Source organism: Ranitomeya variabilis, chromosome 2 (assembly GCF_051348905.1).
Source record: "Ranitomeya variabilis isolate aRanVar5 chromosome 2, aRanVar5.hap1, whole genome shotgun sequence".
NCBI classification, from domain to species: Eukaryota; Metazoa; Chordata; class Amphibia; order Anura; family Dendrobatidae; genus Ranitomeya; species Ranitomeya variabilis.
The window spans coordinates 1039364608-1039383996 of record NC_135233.1 but is presented as its reverse complement, the minus strand read 5'-3'; the positions used below and the strand labels follow the sequence as shown (position 1 = coordinate 1039383996).

The following is a 19389-nucleotide window of genomic DNA, read 5'->3' as shown; positions in this document are numbered from 1 at the left end:
AGGCGGCTCAGAGTAATCTAATTTTTCTGATCTTGTGGTTACAACAGAACCAATGGCACGAGGCCACGCAACGGCTATGGGGCCTGTGAGCTGGGGGAGAGGTGTGGCTGTTGCCAAAAAGCCCTGTCCTCTGCCTGGTGCCTCTCAACATCCAGCGTATATGTACGACAGGAGGATTTGTATGGACCAGGCTCAATGACAGTGGTTATCTGTTTTAAGCCACATTCACACATTCAGTATTTGGCCAGAATTTTACCTCAGTATTTGTAGCCAAAACCAGGAGTGGGTGATAAGTACAGAAGTGGTGACAGGTTTCTATTATACCTTTCCTCTGATTGTTCCACTCCCAATTTTGACTTACAAATTTTGATGTAAAATACTGACCAAATACTGACCGTGTGAATGTGGCCTTAGACAGCAGATACCCGACGCTCACTGCTCTAATTGCAGTAGATAAGCCCCTCAGATGCTGTGGTGAACAGCCACCGTGGCATCTAAGCCGTTAGATCTTAGCAAAAGAGACCTCTGTCTCCTCCATGATGCAATCACAGGAACCGAAACAGTTTTTTTTTTTTTTAATGGCAGCTAGGAGTCCCCAATTTAAACCTTTGCTTTGAGGCCCCTCAGATTTCTATGCATGCCCCCAAGCAGAACCCATAATAAGTTCAAGCCTTAACACAGACATACATCCCAAATAACTAAAGAGGTGTTCTAGGATTACAAAAGTGGTCTTTTGTTTTTTTAATTAAAAAACAAAAACAAACAAAACACAAAGCCCATGGTGGTGCCTAGTATTAAAGTTCTGTTCCCTTCACCTAAATGGAAAGCTACAATACCTGAAACTGGCCATAGACGAGAATGTCTTTGTTTTTTGGAAAAATACATTGAACCTGAACCCCTCCTCTTGTATCTTAGAGACTACAGTCTTTTAAAGTGCTGTTCAAATTGCTCAACCCTTCTCTATGCCAAAAGAGAAGATGTTGTAATGAGCGATTGGCAGCAATTTGTCTCCTTCTCCCCATTGAAACACATAGGCATCTCATGCGGAGCGAAGAGCGTATGTTTTATGGAAGGGGGTGAAGGAGATGGCCATCTTGTCCATCTGACATTCGATATATGCAGTAACATTTACCTCTACATACACAGATTAATGATGCAAGCAATTATATAAGCTTTTTGCATATCATTCTTCTTTGCCCCAATAATAACCTTACCCGGACTTTGCTAATCGGATGGTGGATCCCTTTGTTACTCCCAATTTCCTTCAATGTGATTGGATAAAACTGACCCTTGTTCAAATAGGTCATAGTGCTGTCTCCCGGCTTCGGTCGGAGAGACTTTGAGGCTTCAAGTGTATATTCAAAATTATTCCTGTATTAAAATATAAAACAGTAATAAGAAAAACAATTTATATATACGATACGCAACTCTTCTATAGTTTCCGGAGGCCATGCTGGTCTCTACTTACTGGCCCTCTCAATTCACACAAAATGACCACCCAGCCAATCAGTGGCTAAAGCACATCATCACTCTAAACAGTGATTGGCTGCGCAGTTATTTCCTGTATATTACTAGGGAACAGGTAATGGAGACCGGAAGGGTTTGACTTGAGAGGTGAGCAATTGATAATACAATTATCAATGCTATTGGATTTTTCTGTTTCTGACCCCCCCCCCCCCCAAAAAAAAGAGAATATAATATAATATATATATATATTTTGACACAAACATTTATATAGTCCTCATAGCAATATAGATTTTTTTTTTTTTTTACCAATCTTGAACTCACCCAGCAACAGGATCAAAAACATAATCGTCGGAGCTCACGCTGCCCATCCGTAAGTTAAGATCGGATGGAAAGAATACCTTGAATATAAAGAAAAAATAAAATTAAAGGCAATGCAACAGTTAAAAAAAGCACACAAAGAAAGCCCCAAAACATAAAAATCACATTAAGAAACAACATTACTTGTTTTACCGTCAGGAGAAGACTTCTTTAGATAATACAGGAAATGATAGACAATTAATTCAACCAGAAGCTTTTATCACTTAGCCAATGGAACCGTGAGAAGTAGTTGGTTGGGTGGGCTCATTTGCAATAATGGGGGACCCCAATTCTACGGGGAGGTATCGTATGGCAGGGAGTAGCGTGACTGGTGTGCCAGTAAAGCATGCGCAGGTCCACACTATTAAAACTCTATAGTATTGATGGTAATAGCCAAGCACATCGGATAGGTGAAAAATTATTCTGGCTGGAATAAACCTTTAAAAGTCTACCTTTATAGAAGTTTTAAGCTCATAAGTCAAAACTCATTGGTAATAAGACTCCCTTTACCTCCTGAACATCTTCTTTGAAGGTTTCAGAGAATGTGGAGTCAGGAGTCCTCCTCTGAGAGTTGGGTGCTTGGTTGCTGGGGTTATAGTGGTCGGAAGGGACGTTTCGATCGAAAGACACAATGCGTTCCACAGCCTCAGAATGGTACGCATTTGGTGGCATGCCCACTGTGAAGCCATGGCTGTGGATTTCTGTTTTGATGGCATGAGTTGGCATTGATGTAATGGAGACTGTGGCAGTGGTGTCTGGAGCCAGGTGACCTCTTTTGTCCAGGTGATTGGTCACAGGAAGTAAGATATTAAATGGCACGCTGGTCTTCAAGACTTGCACTCTGTTTTCACCGTTGCAAATCAAAGAGGAGTCATTCACTTGAGGCAGACCATTCCTGGGGAAAAGGGAAACAAAATATATATAAATTTTATGTCTTGACGTTCCAGAGCAGCAAATGGTCACCAAAGGTAACAACAGGGTGAGGAATTCCAGGAGAAGCACGGATGTGTGGGGTCCACCAGATAAAGGTGCTATATGTGCCCCAGCTAGCACCAACCTAGCCAAACTTATAGGCATGGTTATGATTTATCAGACAACCGCTCAACATTTCCACAGCAGATAGGACGTTCCTATTGAATAGCATGGCCAAATTGAACGGGAAAGCCTATGGGGGTTGTTGTAAAGAGACAATGTAAAAGCATGACCAGTTTCCTAACCAACCTTTTATTATGGTCTGCCTCTGTGTGTTCATGGTCTTGTTTGGTCGAGGAATGTCTCCGGTCTCTGGGAACCTGTAAGATAGACACGGACCTTTATGAATAGCTGCACGAAGAGTCAATCACACATCACTAACGTTACTAGATCTAATGGGGGCTCAAAAATATATCCACCGATCTTATACAGGGTTAAATAGTTAATAAGAGACAACTATAATAATACATAAAAAAATTCAGCCCATTTCATGCTGTAACACTACTGTTCCTTGCTGTAAGGTCTGCAGAAATCAATGACAAAGGCGTCTTGCATTTGGTGTTTTGAGTGCAACAACATAAAAGGTGTTTGCTACATCTGGTGCTAATACACCAAGCTGGCATACAACCACGAGACACACATCATGGGCCCGCAAGCTACAAGTTGGGGACCCCTGCTATAGAGCTTGTACGTGCTGCTCTTAAGCTGGTTAGATTGCTGTTTTTTTGCCAGCTTCAGTGCCCTGATGCTCCTTCGATGTGGCAGACTCACCTTAGAGAGGACACATTTCAGGCCAGCAGCACGACCATGCCAACGGTCCAAACTGTCAATCAGGAGCGCCTGACACCCCCAGCAAATAAGAAGCTAGGATGATGAGGAGTGGTTCACTCCTCAAGACATAAGAAAACCCTTTTACGTTGGTCATACACATTAGATGAACATCTGCCATAGCCGCCAATCTCTATGCAAGTGACCGACCAACAAATGGGGATCTCCTGATGCTTCCTCTTACGGCAGATATCAAGCAGGGGTTGAGCAGGTTGAATTACAACATGCCTAATCTGTGAAGAAGAGCTGCCACCAGAGGCATCTGGAAAACCCTTTCTTCATTGAGAATAAACACATGCTCAATCAAGAGTGCATTTATATGAGGAGAGGGTAGGTCGCGCTAGCTGTTGGCCACCAAGTGTTTGCTCCACAGATATTGAGTGTGTACGGCCAAGAAAAGAACTAGCTTAGCTGTAGCCATTGAGTCTGTAGACCTAGATATTACAACTATTCCATAAAACCATGATGGCTCGATAATAAATGAAGGTGGTGATAAAATGGTGCAAACACTTCATGTAATGATGGTAGATTAATCTTTTGCACCGTATAATTGACTACATAATGTACAAAGATATTCCAAGATAGGTTATAGGGATATACAAAGAGAACCCTGCATCGTGATAGAAGTACCTTATAGTAGTCATAGAGAAGACCAAGGGCGGCAGCACTATCTTCATCTCCATTGAGGCTCATCATGGCCTTGGTGGCTGCCGTCAGGGGATTCTGCAGGAAACTCTTCCAGGCCTCGTCCTCGCTGTTGTTGTACCCACCTCTCTGCTGATACAGGGAGTCATTCTGGAGCACCAACACGGGCCGTTTACTGGAAGGATAGGGAACATACCGTTACCAGCTATACCTAAGTACAAATCGTGCACCGCTTACGATTGTTATTTTACACATGTAAAGTTCTGAAAAGGGAATGACCTGTCCTGAAATGAGTTATAGTGAAAGCATAAAAACCCCCAGAAACCGCCGTCTTGTTTGCTCTGATCAAATCAAGCCAGCAAAACCTGAAATACTTGACGACACGCGATAACCACCTAATGTTTAAAGAAATACATTCAACATCAGCATGCCATCAAATTTGTATTTATTTTGCTTGCTTACTAAGCACCATCATATTCCACAGCACTTTACAAACATGGTCCCCATTGGGGCTCACAATCTAACTTCCCTTTGGAGTGTGGAAGGAAACCCATGCAAATGCGGGGAAAAAAACTCCTTGCAGATGTTGTCCTTGGTGGGATTTGAACCAGTACCCCAGTGCTAACCACTGAGCCAACATGACACTGTGCCCATGATCAATGGTTACGGAAGTGATCAGTGGATGGATCGCAAATGCATCAACCATTTACATAGTCTGATAATATTGTTTTGTTCTAAAAGAACTAGAATCTGTTATCAGATTAGTGGCAGCACAGGTGGCCATCTTTGCTCCAGGAAAGATATTAAAATAAATATTGTTCGGCGTCCCACATTAATTAACCTCCTCCCCGCCACCTGTATCTTATCCTAGAATGTAAAAAACATAATTGGTTGCGTCCCTTTTCATAACATCTGCCAAATTATACATATTTAAGAGAAAAACAATGACCAGTGAAACTCAGCTCCTGCCCATTACAAAAGGCCTCTAAGCACGGCCCCCCAAAGTCTGTGGCCACCAATAATGCGTTCATTGAGATGCCAGGACTTGTATTTGCATAGAATGGTGGATTGTTTTGGGTTGGTCCAACAAAGGACTGATAACAATCAGCATAAAAAGTTTCATTCCACTTACACAAAATGTAAAAACTTCCACCAAACTTTAAAGCCCAGATAGGAGATTCAATGAACGCCCAATGCAGATGTAGCCATGATGGAATTAGAAGGTCACCAAGAGCATTTAGAAGATAATCTAAAACATGTAAACTGGCGATTGACAATAGTGGCCATTGTATGGTCGGGCAACCTGGAGTTTCCAGACTGCACTCATAGAATGGGTGTACAGGGCTGTGTACGGAGCCTTTATTGTACATTCACTTTAGTAATGTTCCTCTGTGGCCACAGTTTACTGTTCATTTGAGGTTTAGGTCATTTGCACATCAAAAACATAGTAATAAAATGCAGCCAGCTGAAAGATGCTGAACTAAGATAGGGACATTAACATGCAATCCTCACTGGTTACCAGTCCCACAGTTACAAATGTCAGGTATGGTTATCCACAGGTCACTGCAAAATATTAACTGGAATCATGGGGCTATCAAAAAAAAAAAAAAAAAGTGGAATACCAACTGTACAACAATAGTTTATATAAAAAGAGTCAAAGATCAGGAACCGCCAGACCATTCACAAGACTCACAGCTTTGAGGGTGAAGCCATGTCTAAGGTGAAGTTCACATGTCTAATGATCATCCATTTGAAACAAGACAAGAAAACTATAGAATACGGATCAGTTTCAAGTGGAAGAAAAATGAATTGTTATTTAATGGATCCATTTTCCAAAAAAAACTCAATGTTTAAAGAAAAAAAAAAATTAAAAGAAGGGTCCAGTTGAAATTATTTCTATTTCAGCCAGACAAAAATTGGCGAGTTTTCACAACGGTCCTGCTAAGATTGATGCTAGATCCATTTCAACTGGATGATTACTGAACGTCGTAGACCGGGGACCACCAACCCGATGTGAAACGGCTACTCTTAGCACGCCTCGACAGCCTGCGGATCGTGGGGCATGCTAGGAGTTGTAGTTTCACAGCAAACTAGAGTGCCACCGACTGATAATCCTCAATTCCTCTTTCATTGGGTACAATGGTTTTGCTGCGATACTTGGAAATTTTACCCCCATGCAAAAGACTAAATTTATAGTAATAATCGGGGGGGGGGGGGGGGGGGAAATAAAAAAAAGTAGTTTTTTTTTTTCTTGACATCCTACGGATTTAAAACCAGAGGCGTATCTAGCCTTTCCTCCACCCGGGGCAAAGGATCAGCTCGGGCCCCCCATATTTAATGTCCAGATCTCCTTTGTGCCTGATTTGTGTCCCCGTAATGTCCAGATCTCATTTGTGCCCTGCCCCCATACTGTCCTGATAATTGTGCCCCCCATAATGTCCTGATTTGTGCTGCTGCCCCCATCCGCATCCACCCCATATCATGATATGTTCAGCCTTTCATCCAGGGCCTCCTGCTGCCCCCTGGGGCCCTGGCTAAGGCTTTGCTTCACAGTCCTGAGTCCTCAGACTCACTCACAAGTCAAGTGGTGACACATATCCATTTTTGCGTTGCCCCTGGCTGGGCTGGGCTGGCCGCTGCTACATCGCCCCCCCCCCCCCCCCATGCATGCAGGCGCCAGCCCGGCAGGCTCATTTCATGATGACTTCAGCTCCATTACCAGGGTCCCCGCGGCCGCGGTCTGGAGCACTTACCACCGGCACGCACCCCGCCCGACGTCACCGTCCGAGTACAACACCGAACACCCGGCCGCACAGCACACTGGCGCAACGAAGCAGCCTGTCACACGCTCGCTCAGCGAGTGATGTCACCCGCTGCTGGTGCTTCCCCGATGCGGAAGTGCCAGCGGCGGTCAGCGCCTCTCAGTGGACAGCGGTTGTCAGGGCAGGGAGCAGGTGCAGAAGGGAAGGGACACGGACTCCTCGTCTGTCTCACAACAAGGCAAGTGGCTGCGGCGGGCGGGGCCAAGTCAAACCTGTCTGGTAGCGGCGCGCCGTAGCGACGTGCAGAAGCTGCACTGTCTCAGAGCCGGCTGTCAATTTCAGCCGGCTCAGAGAACAAACAGCCCGGGTCGGGATTATGTCAGACTGAGTCTGTCACTGTGGGGGCGGCGCCGCGCCGAGGAGCCTCAGCTTGGATACCGTGACCGCCGCAATGCAATGCCGCATCATCAGGATTCAGGCGGCCCCGCTGGCGCCCCCCTGTGGGCTGCGCCCGGGGCACATGCCCCGGCTGCCCCCCCCTGGATACGCCACTGTTTAAAACTATTCAACATGTCATGGCAACTTCCAAGCAGAAGTCGTCTACAGCATACTATGAGATTTGTGAACTTTCATGCACTAGCCTGCTACTTACTGTAACCTGCAAAAATACACGTCAATTTCATTATACGTGGACATACCAGTCTGAAATCAGAGGAAAGTCTGTAAAATTAAGGCACTTTTATTGTCCTATCCGTAAAAAAGATTTGAGGCATCTATTTTTTTTTTTTTTTCAGCTTCAAAAAAAATCAAAGCCAAAAATTGTTTGTATTATCACAATTTTATAGTTTGCAGTGAATGCAGTTGATGTCTTCATATCAGAATTATGGGCTGTAGACGTGGATCACTTGTAATCATAATTATTTATTATTGTTTTCCAATGTGTCTATAAAATATTATCTGCCTGTGATTTTCTGATTACTTTTTTTTTTTTTATTATATATACACACACACACACACACACACACACACACATTTTCTCTGGACAGGTTAAGTTGGCCACCTCGATACCCTTATAGCGCTCATAGTGATTGCCAATCTTTGTACTGACCCCGAGTGTCCTAAAAATTTCAAATCCGATCCTCCCACACACAATTCATTATCCCAAACCAGCAAAGTCAGGATGAGCCATGCCATCAGAAGTGGATTGTGGTATTTATGGCAGAAAATTGGGGTACTAGCGTATCCCCATTCCACAGGAGCGCACCCTGCGCCCGCACCGTCCTGGAGCCTGCACTACATGCTGCATTCAAGCCCTAAGACTAGAATAGCAACACAATACAGTGCAGATTGAATGCCGCTAGGAGCTGCTGGCTTACCTTACATGTGAAGTAAAGTGATCCCCCGTCTAAATATGCCATGCTGCTCGGATTCTGGGTTTTGAGATATGACCTTGGGCAATGTTGATGTAATTAAGTTTTTCTAGTGAAAACTTAATATTTCGTCTTACAATAGAGGCAGCGATTCACATGGTCTACTGTACCGAGATCAGCATTACAAAGGGAGCAATCCCTGAATCCTACACAACCGGGGTCAGGAAACCCATAGATTAATGTTACACAGTCATCACTACTTAAAAGATACCGAGAGATAGATATACAGGTGCTTCTCACTAAATTAGAATATCATCAAAAAGTTAATTTACTTCAGTTCTTCAATACAAAAAGTGAAAATCATTATATGGAGTCATTACACACAGAGTGATCTATTTCACGTATTTATTTCTGTTAATGCTGATGATTATGGCTTACAGACAATGAAAACCCAAAAGTCATTTTCTCAGTAAATTAGAATAATTACCAAAACCTGCAAAGGCGTTTAAAAAGGTCCCTTAGTCTGTTTCAGTAGGATCCACAATCATGGGAAAGACTACTGACTTGACAGATGCCCAGAAGGCAGTCACTGACACACTCCACAAGGAGGGTAAGCCACAAAAGGTCATTGCTAAAGAAGCTGGCTGTTCACAGAGTGCTGTATCCAAGCATATTAATGGGAAGTTGAGTGGAAGGATAAAGTGCGGTAGAAAAAGGTGCACAAGCAACCGGGATAACCACTGCCTTGAAAGGATTGCTAAGAAAAGGTCATTCTGGTCATTCTGCTGGAGTCATTGCTTCAAGAGCCACCACACACAGACGTATCCAGGACATGGGCTACAAGTGTCACATTCCTTGTGTCCACCGGGTCCCTGCGCTGCCAGACATGCCGTTAACCAATCAGAGGGCAGCAGCAGATGTCGGCTTGCCAGTGATCTCATGTACTGCCCGTACCGGCACACAAGTCAGCTCACGGCTCCTGCGACAGCTATGGAAGAGGATGCCGCACGTCATGGAAGTGGAGGAAGGCGAGCTGAATTGTTTGTTTCTTTTTCAAATGGGCTGCAGAAAAATAGAATTGGCCCAGGATGGGGAACATTACACCAGGATGGGGGAAAATGTTATATCTTGGGGCCTAGGATGAGGAAGAATATAACAGGAAGGAGCCAGAATGGGGACATTAATACATGAGGGACTCACACACACATGTCTTTATATGATATAGAATGCTACACGGTCCCATACATCTGACCAATATGCAGGTGGGGGGGAAGAGCAGGTCCAAATTTTGCCTCGAGGCCCCTCGGACACCACTGTCTATATCCATCCTGCTGGCTCCACAAAAATGAAAAATTTACTTTTAGCGTAGATTTAAAATAAAAAGTGTTTTTCTTTTACAGATGACAAGTGCCAACCTACAGGAATTCACATACCACTTAAACTAGTAGCAGAGAACCATCAGATCTACTAGTCCTACAATACACAAGTCCTTAGAACAGCACAATGCAAGAGAAAGGGATAACTAGATATTGATGAGAAAAGAAAAAAAAAAAAAAACAACAACAGGTGTTTTTGTCTTGCGCACCCTCCCATTTCAACATTCAGTTGAAACGCCAAAATGCCTTGGAGGTAATCTGCTGTCTTAAAAAGGTGTACACCAAGCCTGAATGATCACTTCAATAGCGAGGACTTGCCAGAAAGTCCTTTCCCACACACATTTGCAGAAAAGCTTATGAAACAAAATCATAAAACAGGAGCTGCACTGACATGAAATATTGTGTGGTTAAACTTGCGGACTCTGCTTGTGTATGGTCAGTGCTCCCTACATAGGTACGGATTACAATCAGAGATTAGAATGCTTTTATAAAAAAATATATAAATAAATAAAAGTAATTGTTCCTTCCTAAACAGCTCCACTCTTGTCCATGGGGCACATCTGATATTAATATGGGAAGAACCGCAAACGATTTTTCCTGTAATCCATTAAATTCCTCCAAATTACAGAAATCCAAAAAGAAAACGGTCGGTCAGTTTTTTTCCTTACATTTTTGTAAGCAACAGTAACCTACTAATGGGCTTGAAGAATAGATTACTAAAACAGCTATATAAAAAAAAAAAATCAAGATAAAATTTACTTATCCAGATCAAAAACAAACCATGTAGAATAAAGTCTCTAAAATAGAATGCGGACATTTTATATTACACATTTGTGAAATATTATATTTTTCACGGGTTTTACTAATTATTACATTATTTGTTTGTATTGCACTTTTATTTTTTTATACATATTTGTATTATACTATATATATATATATATATATATATATATATATATATATATATATATATATATATATATATATATTTTTATATATTTATATTTTATTTTTTTCTTCCTTAGATGTGTGTACATTTACCTGCACGCGCAAAAAATATATTTTTTACTATAAAGTACCGTAGCTTCCTGTTTTGAGGATGACATAACATTTGTTATCCTGAGCTGCTGTAATTGCCATTAAATTAGGTTTCACAGTCATTACTAGAAGTCATCATTTATCATATTTGACGCAACCTATTAAGTATAAATCCTAAACCGTGACTCATGAAATAGACAGGGAGGAATATAAGTCGGGGGGTGTAGCTTCAGGACTATTTCACACAATTTTATGGAAGCCTTTGATTTTAGGAGGAGAACTGGGATCCACCTCTTCGGCATTAGATCCTTGACTAGAAAGCAGAACAAACAAGAGAAGTGGAGGAAGATCTTACATGGAAATCATATATTTAAAAAAAAAAAACAAACAAACACGCCGCCCTCCAAGTCTTTGTTTGTATCAGTTTCTACGGATTTGGGGGACTAAGAACTGATGGCAGACACTAATTGTTTTACTATTATTCTTCTGCGACCAACGCCTTGCAGGGCTCAGGTTTCATCCAATTTTACCAACCTTGAAGACACTTTCACAAGGGGAAGGGGATCCTGCGTCTCTGATCTGTGATTCACGACTGTGCCCCCCACGTCCCTTCGACCACAGATGTGCCGCTCCGCATGGGAGCCTTCGGTTGGTAAAACATCACTAATGTGGCGTGCACTTTATGTAAATAAACAGACGCAAAAAAAAAAAAAAAACACGCTACAGATCCGCGAGCTCGTCACCTGCTATACCCACAGATGAGCTCACAATATTGTCTTCTGTGGTTTTACTGCTCATAGGACGGCAGGTAGAGCGACCTCTGCACAATAGCGGCTGTTATGGAGTTTCCTTTTATAGGGAATTCACCTGTTTGACATATGTTCTAGTAATCTTTCCCTTTACTACAGGTGCCAGTTATATGGCCCGGGCAGAGGAGATGGGCAGGAAGGTCTAGGAAAGGGTTGGAAGATGGATAAAAGCACAAGTTTATTTACAAGGCGGCTGCCTCCAGTTTCTTATTTTATATATTAGAGGTTTTGGTCTCTTTTGGCTGCTGCGGCTTCTAGTTTTCTTTTTTTTTTCTAGATAGATCCATACAACAGATCCCACCTACCAGCATAGATCTCCTAGTGCAGGTATTAGTATAGAGGTCAGACATGTCCTACAGATCAGTATAGACCAAAGAGCCACAGTCTTTACTACAGAGAGGAGACAGCATACAGAATTTGTACAGACCTGAGACATATGTTAGATCTACTGCATAATAGATCACATCTCACAGGACTATGGGGACACACAGATCTATAAAGCTAAGTAACACATTAGAAGAGATCAAGAGGAAAAAAAAAATCACAAATAAAAAAATATATATAATAAATAATAATAATAATTGACCCTGCACCGATCACACCACCAGCAGTCCTCCTCACCCATCCACTGTCGTGGAGGAGACTGCAGGGATCTAGGCGATCTTCGGGATCCCCGCTTGCTCGGACGCCATTGGACAGCAGCCTGTGCTGTGGAGGATGCAGCAGGTGCACCGGTCCATCCCTACAGCCGGGTATTCGGCCAGCCGGACACCGGTGAGGGCGCACCGCACAGCTGGCACAGCACATGGCACACACAGCCCCGGATCACTTACTTGTCGTAGTCTTGTGTCATGCTGTCGCCCGTGTCGGTGGAACTGGACTTTCTAGTTGGGACAGATCTGTCGCTGGGGACGGGAGCCCGGGCGCCGCACAAACGGGTTTAGTCGGCTTTTCTCGCTTTTTGAGCTTGGCTGTGATTGAGAGGGAGGTTTACTGACTGCAAAACTTCTGATAGGCTGGCGGCTTCCCCCTTAGAGGGGGCGGGGACACTTTACAAGGCGGTGATTGGTCGCTGACAGAGGGACCGCCGCGCAACGTTCCAAAGGGATCGAGTTTCCTGTAGAAGCTGTCAGAAAGTAGTGAGAGGTCGCAGCATCTGACACCTCACCTGGACTCATCGGAACCGGTTCTGACACCCGGGCATCACCTCTCCGCCGGGCGCTGCCGCTCTGGGCATCAGCTGTCATCGGGCGCCGGCACTGGGCGACATCAACTCTGGTATTCGGCGTGTCACAGCTGGTCCGGGCACTGGCACCTACAGACATGGACGCTGGAAATAGACTAGACTCGGGAACTGAGGGCATCATCTCTCAGCTGGACACTGGCAAGGTGGGCATCATATCCAGGATGACCAATGGTGCGGAGAGTGCTGGACCCTGGCACCAAAACTACTGGACCCTGTCACTGAGAGTACTGACCCTGGCACCAAAACAACTGGACTCTGGCACCGAGAGTACTGACCCTGGCACCAAAACTACTGGACCCTGTCACTGAGAGTACTGACCCTGGCACCAAAACAACTGGACTCTGGCACTGAGAGAACTGGACTCTGGCACTGAGAGTACTGACCCTGGCACCAAAACAACTGGACCCTGGCACTGAGAGTACTGACCCTGGCACCAAAACAACTGGACTCTGGCACTGAGAGAACTGGACTCTGGCACTGAGAGTACTGACCCTGGCACCAAAACAACTGGACCCTGTCACTGAGAGTACTGACCCTGTCACCAATAGAACTGGACCCTGTCACTGAGAGTACTGGACCCTGGCACCAATACAACTGGACCCTGGCACTGAGAGTGCTGGACCCTATCACAAAGTACGGGACCCTGTCACCAATAGAACTGGACCTTGGCACTGAGAGTACGGGACCCTGTCACCAATAGAACTGGACCCTCGCACTGAGAGTACGGGACTCTGTCACCAATAGAACTGGACCCTGGCACTGAGCGTACTGGACACTGGTACCAATAGTGCTGGTCTCTGTCACCAATAGAACTGGACGCTGGCACTGAGAGTACTGGACCCTGTCACCAATAGAACTGGACCCTGTCACCAATAGAACTGGACCCTGTCACTGAGAATACTGGACCCTGGCACTGAGAGTGCTGGACCCTGTCACCAATAGAACTGGACCCTGTCACCAATAGAACTGGACCCTGGCACTGAGTACTGGACCCTGGCACTGAGAGTACTGGACACTGGTACCAATAGTGCTGGTCTCTGTCACCAATAGAACTGGACGCTGTCACTGAGAGTACTGGACCCTGTCACCAATAAAACTGGACCCTGTCACTAAGAGTACTGGACCCTGTCACCAATAGAACTGGACCCTGTCACCAATAGAACTGGACCCTGGCACTGAGGACTGGACCCTGTCACCAATACTACTGGACCCTGTCGCTGAGAATGCTGGACCCTATCACCAATAGAACTGGACCCTGGCCCTGAGAGTACTGGACCCTGGCACCAATAGAACTGGACCCTGGCACCAATAGAACTGGACCCTGTCACCAATAGAACTGGACCCTGGCACTAAAAGTACTGGACCCTGGCACTGAAGGAATTGGACCCTGGAATTCAAGGCATCACTTCCCTGATGGACATTGGCAGTGAGAGAAGTGGGAAATGACATTTAGGACATCACTTCTCAGCTGAAAACTAACCATTTACAAATCAAAGTATCTTGTTTCAGCTGGACATTGGCACCGAAAAAAAGGATATTGGCATGCAGGGCATAATGTATCACTGGCATTCAGAACCTTCCATTTGATCTCTACCCTGGCACTGAGAGAACTGGACACTGGTAAATCAGAGTCACAGAGAGACTTGGACACTGGCATTAAGGGCATTTAATCTCATTCCAGCAGAGGCGTAGCTAGGGGTTTGGCTCAGGGGGCCGAAGCTTCTGAGTGGGCCCCTAACCATGTAACCCTGATTACAGCTATGGTGGAGCGCCCTAATACTGGAGGAGAACCTCAGCAGATGACCGCGCTGTTACTGAAAATAATCTCTATATAAAGACAAACATGGATATTACCGCCATATGGTCAGTGGTAGATACCAGCCCTACAGAACATATAAAAGATCACAGCACAGTTACAGATAATGACTTACCGCTGACGTTCTTTCTAATGGAGTCGTTCACTTCTCCTATCTTTTCCATCTGGCCCAGTCCGACATGACAACTTCTCCAGCCAGGACTCATCTGCAGAGAATAAAACAAAGACACATCTGACTTCTCACATTTCCTGCTCTGTCTCCATTTGTCCACAAACTCCTCATCCTGCAGATACCTCCATACTGAGCCACTGCTGCCATATTTGTCCCTGCACTGACTGTGTGGTACTGTGCGCCCTCTAATTTTCCTCCCACTGAAGTCCTAGATTTCCCTTTCATTGCACTTGTAAAGTAAGATGGCAACAAAAGGGCCCCACAAACACTAAGATACCCCCATAGTGAATTCCTCCACAGTACCCTCCACACACTCAGCATGATGATGCTACTGTACCCCACCCCGCAACTGTCCCGGAAAAGTATGGTGACCCGAACACAGTATGATCGCTCGACTGTGACCTCCACACATCCCTCCATGTAGTATAATGGCCTCACACTGTATATTGCTCCCATACAGTATGATGGACAAGGCACAAACTTTCACACTGTATGATAGTTTGCATACAGTTTAAGACTCCCATGCAAGCCTCCAAAATTTTAATAGCCCTACGTAGTCCTCCATACAGCATAATGCACCCTGTGTCCCATACAGTATAATGCATCCCCCCATGGTCCATACAGTATAATGTGTCCACACAGTATAATGAGCCCCCCCGGTCCTCACAGGATAATGCATCTCCACATGGTCTATACAGCATAATGAATCCCATTGGTCCTCACAGCATAATGCATCCCCACATTGTCCATACAGCATAATGCATCGCCCATGGTCTACACAGTATTGTGCATCCCCCTTGGTCCTCAAAACATAATGCATCCCCCCCATGGTCCATACAGCATAATGCATCCCCCCATGGTCCATACAGCATAATACATCCCCACATGGTCCATACCGCATAATGCATCCCCTCATGGTCCATACAGCATAATGCATCCCCCCATGGTCCATACAGCATAATACATCCCCACATGGTCCATACAGCATAATGCATCCCCACATGGTTCATACAGCATAATGCATTCCCCCCATGGTCCATACAGCATAATGCATCCCCTCTGGTCCTCACAGCACAATGCATCCCCCCATGGTTCATACAGCATAATGCATCCCCACATGATCCATACAGTATAATGCATCCCCCCCATGGTCCATACAGCAGAATACAACTCCCCATGGTCCATACAGTATAAAGCATCCCCTATTGTATTTACAGTATAATACATCCCCCCCCCATGGTCCATATAGTATAAAGCATCCCCCCCCATGGTTCATACAGTATAATACATCCCCCTCCTTGGTCCATAAGTATAATACATCCCCCACATAGGCCATACTGTATATGGCATCCCCCATGGTCCATACAGTATAATACATCCCCCCCATGGTCCATACAGTATAAAACATCCCCCCATGGTCCATACAATATAAAGCATCCCCCCATTGTCCAAACAGTGTAAAGCATCCGCCCTCATGTACAAAGCATCCCCCCATTGTATATACAGTATAATACATCCCCCATGGTCCTCAATATAGCTTTATCTGCACACTAGATGGTGGCCCGATTCTAACGCATCGGTATTCTAGAGTATGTATGTATGTACGTCGCACTTAGCACAGCCACGTAGTATATAGCACAGCCACGTAGTATATACCACAGACAGCCACATAGTATATAGAACAGCCACATAGTATATAGCGCAGCCCACGTAATATATAGCACAGCCCACATAATATATAGCACAGCCCACGCAGTATATAACACTGCCCACATAGTATATAGCAGCCAGGCAGTATATAAACACAGCCCACGTAGTATATAACACGCATCGGGTATTCTAGAATATGTATGTATGTATGTACGTCGCACTTAGCACAGCCACATAGTATATAGCACAGCCACATAGTATATAGCACAGCCACACAGTATATAGCACAGCCACACAGTATATAGCACAGCCACACAGTATATAGCACAGCCACACAGTATATAGCACAGCCACACAGTATATAGCACAGCCACATAGTATATAGTACAGCCACATAGTATATAGCAGCCACATAGTATATAGCAGCCACATAGTATATAGCACAGCCCACGTAATATATAGCACAGCCCACGCAGTATATAACAGGCCACGTAGTATATAACACAGCCCACGCAGTATATAACACTGCCCACGTAGTATATAGCAGCCAGGCAGTATACAACACAGCCCACGTAATATATAGCATAGCCCACGTAGTATATAACACGCATCAGGTATTCTAGAATATGTATGTATATATGTATGTACGTCGTGCTTAGCACAGCCATGTAGTATATAGCACAGCCACGTAGTATATAACACATACAGCCACGTAGTATATACCACAGCCACGTAGTATATACCACAGCCACGTAGTTTATAGCACAGCCACGTAGTATATAGCACAGCCACGCAGTATATAGCACAGCCACATAGTATATAGCAGTCACATAGTATATAGCACAGCCCACGTAACACAGCCAGCCACGTAGTATATAGCACAGCAATGTAGTATATAGCAGCCACTTAGTATATAGCACAGCCCACGTAATATATAGCACAGCCCACACAGTATATAACACAGGCCATGTAGTATATAACACTGCCCACATAGTATATAGCAGCCAGGCAGTATATAACACAGCCCACGTAATATATAGCACAGCCCACGTAGTATATAGCACAGCCCACGTAGTATATAGCACAGCCCACGTAGTATATAGCACAGCCCACGTAGTATATAACACAGCCCACATAGTATATAACACAGGCCACGCAGTATATAACACTGCCCACGTATATAACAGCCAGGCAGTATATAACACAGCCCATGTAATATATAGCACAGCCCATGTAGTATATAACACAGGCCACGCAGTATATTAAACAGCCCACGCAGTATGTAACACAGCCCACGCAGTATATAACACAACCCACGCAGTATATAACACAGCCCACGCAGTATATAACAGCCCACGTAGTATATAGCAGTGTGGCCACCATATCTCTGTTTAAAAAAAGAAAATTAAAAAATTGTTATATACTTACCCTCCGGCGTCCACCGAAGCTGTTCCGACGCGCGTGATGCGGCGGCCAGCTTCCGTTCCCAGTGATGCATTGCGAAATTACCCAGGTGACTTAGCGATCTTGCGAGAGACCGCTAAGTCATCTGGGTAATTTCGCAATGCATCTCTGGGAATGGAAGCTGGCGGCAGCATCGCGCGCATCGGTGGAAGTCGGAAGGTGAGAATAGCACAATTTTTTATTTTATTATTTTTAACATTATATCTTTTTACTATTGATGCTGCATAGGCATGGGATGGGTTGGTCTGGTGGTGGGGCGACACACTGGCACTGACTGGAGGGGAGTAGGGAGGGGGCACTGACTTGAGGAGAGTAGGGAGGGGCCAACTCGCGGCCGGACTAAGCCTGTTGCTGACTGGTCGTGGCCTGCTGGCCGCGACCAATCAGTGACGCGGGATTTCTGTTACAGACAGACAAACAGACGGAACCCCTTAGACAATTATATAGATATATTGTTCTAAAAACCAATAAAACACAATACTCACCTCTCATCCCCGTTCCTCTGCTGCTCTGGTCTCCGCAGCGCCAGCTTGTCTTCTGAAGTGTCACACATCTCAGCGCACAGGACGCCACATAGTGACTTCATCGCACTGAGACGTCAGACGCTGACGAAGAATGATGGAGGAAGCGTCAGCTGATGCTCCCTCCTCCAACTTGCTTTCATCTGTATTGGCTCTCAGCAGATGACGATTCAGTTAAACTCGCTGGAGGGGCCCTGTATCAGCGCTGGAACCGCCCCCCCTAGGTTCACCTGTCTCATAGGGGCAGAACAGGGAGATCAAGCCTCCCTGCTCTGCTGCAGTTTAACTGCTGTGCTTGCCGATACAGTTAAAAGTAGCGTAGCTCCGGGTGGACCCCCTCAGAGCGAGGGACAGTACCCTTTGCCCTCCCGATAGCCAAGCTACTGCATTCCTGTCACATTTTAGCTAGGTATTTCCAGTAGTAGAATTGGACACTGCAGTGGTGGATATACCATTGGTGCAACCAGTGCATCCGCATCGGGGGCCAAGAGGAAAGGGGGCTGCATCTACCTCCAAAGCAGGTGGACTTGTGCATTATGATGGATCATTGAACCGCCAAGTGCTCAAGTTTCTACACAGGAGCCTCCTCTGTCTGTGTTCTCTTCTGGGACATTGGCATGTACGGCATCACAGCTCAGCTGGACATTGATGCTGACATTAGTACATAAGGCAAGAGCTATTTTTATTTGACTGCTGAAAGTACATGGGCACTTTGGACCCTGATGTCCCACTAGGGGTGGGATTCAAATTTTTAACAACAGGTTCTGTGTTTGTGTGTAGGAAAACCACACCCATTTTTAAGCCACACCCATTTACACACACCATTTCCTCAAACATATACAATGTATAATGGCCACACATGATGCTCAATACTGTATAATGCAAGATAGTAAACC

The 19389-nt window shown here is 45.0% G+C and overlaps 1 protein-coding gene across 3 annotated transcripts in view; it reads right to left on the bottom strand.

Annotated features, from left to right (window-relative positions):
• Window positions 1–12610, bottom strand: part of GRHL1 (grainyhead like transcription factor 1) — a 33119-nt gene extending 20509 nt beyond the window's left edge. For 2 of the 3 annotated variants that reach the window (XM_077291420.1, XM_077291419.1), the window contains exons 1-6: window positions 12458–12610; window positions 4255–4444; window positions 3046–3116; window positions 2335–2719; window positions 1789–1865; window positions 1215–1371 (exon numbers count right to left, since the gene is read on the bottom strand). In XM_077291420.1, the coding sequence (XP_077147535.1) occupies window positions 1215–1371; window positions 1789–1865; window positions 2335–2719; window positions 3046–3116; window positions 4255–4444; window positions 12458–12477 (900 nt within the window). In that variant the 5' untranslated portion in view covers window positions 12478–12610. Of the gene's footprint in view, window positions 1–1214; window positions 1372–1788; window positions 1866–2334; window positions 2720–3045; window positions 3117–4254; window positions 4445–12245; window positions 12430–12457 lie in introns of those variants that run through there. The other variant, XM_077291421.1, reaches the window with a different exon arrangement.
• Window positions 12611–19389: the final 6779 nt, after the last annotated feature.